This window comes from Clytia hemisphaerica, unplaced genomic scaffold (assembly GCF_902728285.1).
Source record: "Clytia hemisphaerica strain Z4C2 unplaced genomic scaffold, Clytia hemisphaerica genome assembly, whole genome shotgun sequence".
In the NCBI taxonomy this organism is placed as follows: domain Eukaryota; kingdom Metazoa; phylum Cnidaria; class Hydrozoa; order Leptothecata; family Clytiidae; genus Clytia; species Clytia hemisphaerica.
Window position 1 is genome coordinate 1022617 of NW_027104218.1, and position 4588 is coordinate 1027204.

The following is a 4588-nucleotide window of genomic DNA, read 5'->3' on the forward strand; positions in this document are numbered from 1 at the left end:
TTGATGTTGTTGAAAACAAACCCAGTGACGGTACACTACCGCCATCAGTTCCACCGAAAAGCGCGGCTTGCTCAACAGACTTCACAGAAGATGATAATGAAGCAAAAACATCTGAATTTTCAATATACTATGACCAGCAAAGTAATACAATAATGGAAGAACTACCATCCAATACACTAATAAGGTATAGTCTCTGATTTCAAACTCAAGCGCGACATGGCGCTTTCCGCGACATGGCGCTTTCCGTTACACGTGTAATTATGAATATTTATTTTCCACATTTTGTTTATGAATAAATTTAAATAAAGTGAATAATAAATTATTAAACCTAGATAATTCTTTGTTCTTTTAGTGATGAGATCCACCTTGAAGCAGCTGATACCTTAATGGAAAACCCAACAGCAACTGAAAACAACAATCATCGTATTGAACGCATTGTACCGTCATCGCCAAAGGATGCTGATGAAACATCGCTATCAGATAATGAACCCTGTTCTTCTGAAAGAGCTGAAGTAATGTTTATTGATGATGAAAGTGTGTTAGAACACATATCTAATTACAGAGGAAAACAAAAAGCTGCTAAAAGAGACATCCGCAAAAGGGAAACTAAGGTAACCCCCCCAGTTGTAAAAGAGTCTGCTGCGAAAGATACTTCAAAAATATAAACATCGGTCAAAAAGACTGCTCTGAAAAAAGATGCCCCCAAAAAAGCTGCCCCAAAAAAGACTGCCCCAAAAAAGACTGCCCCAAAAAAGACTGATGGTGATAATCAATCTAATGAGTCAGATGGCGTAGAAAAAAGTTATGACGATCCAGATACTCCTAACACTTTACCAGAATTCAATTCCCATCGAGAGCCGGGATTTCATATTGATGTACCAATCTTGGGTGGTTGTGAAGAACTAGATTTTTTCCAATTATATTTAACAGATGACATTATCAACACCGTTGTAACTCATACAAATACTTACGCATGGCTGAACATCGAAAAGAAAAAGTCTTTCGCCAAGGTTGACGGTTCATGGAAAGAAACAAACGCTGCAGAAATGAAAAAATTCATCGCCTTGATTCTCTACATGGGTATAGTTAGACTTCCTCAAAATAACTTATACTGGAGCACCAAATCTTTATTTCATGGGTTATGGGCAAGGGCAATAATGTCAAGGGATAGATTCAAAGCACTCTTGTCTGTTTTACACGTTGTTGATCCTAGTGAAGAAGAGAAAGACGACAAGCTAAAGAAAGTAAGACCTTTCATCAATCATTTTCGAAACCGATGTAAATCGCTTTATCAGCCGCAGCAAAATCTAGCAATTGATGAAAGACTAGTGAAGTCCAAGCACCGCTCAGGAATTAGGCAATACCTCAAAAATAAACCCCCCAAGTTTGGTATAAAGTTATGGGTTATAGCAGACAGCGCAACTGGGTACACATGGGGTTTTATTGTCTACACAGGAGCAGGTGATGGTGTTACTGACCCAATTCATGGACTTGGATATGGTGTTGTAATGAATTTATCTAAGCCACTTTTCCTTCAAGGTTATCATCTGTACTTTGATAACTTCTACACCTCAAGCATTCTTGTTGAAGATCTGTTCACAAAAGGCATCCCATCATGTGGCACTACTGTCGAAAGTCGAAAAGGTTTCCCTGACTCCATGAAAGGTGGCAAGTTCTGGGCCAAAGCGAAAGAAAGAGGGGATATGAGATGGGCGAGAAATGGGAAAGTCGTCAACGTACAATGGAAGGATAACAAAGTGGTAACAATGGTCAGCTCCATCGACCGCGCTGATAAGTACGTTGAAGTTGAAAGAAAGGTGAAAAATGATGGGAAATTCTCAAAAGTTGCCGTCAAACAACCAGAATGTGTCCATAACTACAACCAATTTATGAATTGTGTTGACAAATCCGACCAGCATTTGGCAAAATACAATCTTCTGCGCAAATGTATCAGATGGTGGAAGACCTTATTTTTCCATATGGTTGATATTTCTGTCGTCAACGGCTTTATTCTATTTCAAAAGCATCGCTCTATGAATCCAGGAAATGAGTCACTGGCACGCTCCAATTCCTACGCGTTACTTGATTTCAGGCAAGCAGTTATTCGTCAACTGGCCAACCTCAATGAATATGACAACCCTCCTACCTACAAAAGTTTCCGGCCTGCACCTGATGGACGATTTAACACCGTGCACGTTTCAAGTCAAGTTAGCACTAAGCGGAATTGTGCTGTATGCTTCAAGCGCTTGCATGTAGAATACAAAGTGCGTACCAAGTGCACCGCACCACAATGCAATGTTCATTTACATGTTAGTGATGAGAATAATTGTTTTGATATATGGCATAACTCAATGAAACATGAATAATATTTGACAGAGTTGCAGCAGTAAATTCATTTGTTTTCTTGTGTTTTGAAATGTAGCCGATAACTTTTTCTCAATATCTTTAGATCTAAAAGGGCTATCTTCATGAATTTTTTTGCAAATTTTCAGAAATTCCCAGGAGAACAATTTTCTAAGTGAAGTATTTATTTGGAAACCAAAACTTTAGAAACAAGGAGCTTCTAAAGTGAAAAAAATCGATTTTTTCATGAAAATTCTGCGGTTTTCCGCCATTATTGATTTCAGAATTTTTTTTGACAATATTTTTCTCCAAGGTATAAGCTTTCATTTGAGGGGTCATTGAGCTTCTAAAGATGATTCTAACTAGAGTTATAAAGGATTAAGTGGAAGGGTATATTTTTCCATATATTAGTATTTCACAAAATTATTTTCCTTGTAACAATAGTTGACACAATTTTTCTCGATATCTTCAGATCTAAAAGGGCTATCTTCATGAAATTTTTTGCAAACTTTCAGAAATTCCCAGGAGAACAATTTTCCATTGAAGTACATGAAGAAAAAAACTGAGCTAGCCATTGAAATGGCCATGCTTGTTCTAGCCACCAAGGTGACCTTGAACTTGAAAAATAGCTGAAAGAATTTTTGTGGAATTTTGTATCTCAAAGTCTCACTTCAAAGTAAAATGCAACCAATATTAAACTATTTTAAAAGTAAAAATAAATGACACAAAACAAAGTATGAAATTATAAAACTAAAAGTAAATATTGAAATTCTAATATGTACATCATGATTTATGTAAGAAACAAATGAATAATCAAGGAAAGTTATACTTGAAGTACATGAAGAAAAAAACTGAGCTAGCCATTGAAAGGGCCATGCTTGTTCTAGCCACCAAGGTGACCTTGAACTTGAAAATTGTTTGAAGAATTTTGCTGAATTTTGTATTTAAAGTCCCTCATAGTGAAAATACCAATCTAGTACTCTTAGGTGCCAAATAAACGGGGGGGGGGGTTGGAATAAAGGGGGGGGGGGGGGGGGGTTGGAAAATTTTTGAAATTTCAATAAACGGGGGGTACCTAATTGCCGGGGGGGTTGGAAATTGTACTTATGAAAACCCCAAAATAAGGTAAATATAGGCTAAAATCAGGCTTTTGGAGCAAATAAGGGGACTTCTTTTAGACACTGAAAATATCTTTAAAATTAATAAACGGGGGGGGTCCTAATAAGGTCCGGGGGGAAAATTTCGGGGGGGTTGGCAAATTTTCGTAAAATTAACAAGCGGGGGGGACCGTTTATTTTGTCACCTAATAGTAAACTAAAAGTGAATTTCTAGATTAAAGTAAATATTTAAATATCTCAAATATACATAATCATTTATAGTAACTCATTTGGACATATAAATACAAAACTAATTGATAGTTTTAAAATTGATTTGTTTAGAAAAATGTCTCTTTAGTGCCATTAGAGCCTTAACATTATTTTCTAATTTCACATACTCATTGTTCAAATTTGGTGTGTACGTCTCGATGGTCCTCTGTTCAAATTTTCTTAAGCTTTTCTTTGCCTCGCCAAGCTTAACAACAATTCGTACCTCCCACTGTGCTGCTACGTTCTGAAGATCTTTTTTGTAAATATCATTGTTTTTTCAAATCCAAACTTCTTCCTAGTTCTTCGTAACTTATAATTGTTTTCTCCAATTTAGGAAATTCCAATCTTAATGCTTGTCCTGTTTTTGTTTTTGTTTCTCTTCTCACCAAGTAAACTTCAGGTTCATCTAAAAAATGATGACCGTCTCATTATCAATATGTTGTTTCAAATTTTTATTGGAATTTTTTTAATTTAGATGATAGTGAAACAACCAGTGTCTCAAAAAATTAACCTACCTTTTTTCGTCTTTTCCTGCAGGCGTGTTTGTATGGGTGGGACGATCTACAGTTTCAGCATTGTGTGACTTTGAGGACCCAGCTAAAACAGGTAAAATTGGAAATTTTTTTCTTTGTCAAATTCACATAAAATCTAAAGCAGAATTCGTTTTGGGACCAAAACAGGCTCTTGAATTTTCGGGCTTTACAATTGAAAAACTTTTAGCTCTGCTTAGCTACTTTGTTCGGTACAAACTGCTTTCAGGCAACATTTGCAGACTACATCCAACTCAGTACATTTGATTTGTTCAGCAGCACCGATTTGTTCATCTAAGGAAAAATAAGTATCACATTATTGCTATTATTTTTAGGTGTAATTATCTG

General features: G+C 36.2%; 1 protein-coding gene across 1 annotated transcript; it reads left to right on the forward strand.

The window, feature by feature from the left end:
* The first annotated feature begins 386 nt into the window (after positions 1–386).
* Positions 387–2366, forward strand: LOC136815820 (piggyBac transposable element-derived protein 4-like). Its single transcript, XM_067072272.1, has 2 exons — positions 387–512; positions 681–2366. Exons 1-2 carry the CDS (start codon positions 387–389, stop codon positions 2364–2366), a joined length of 1812 nt encoding a protein of 603 aa, XP_066928373.1.
* Positions 2367–4588: the final 2222 nt, after the last annotated feature.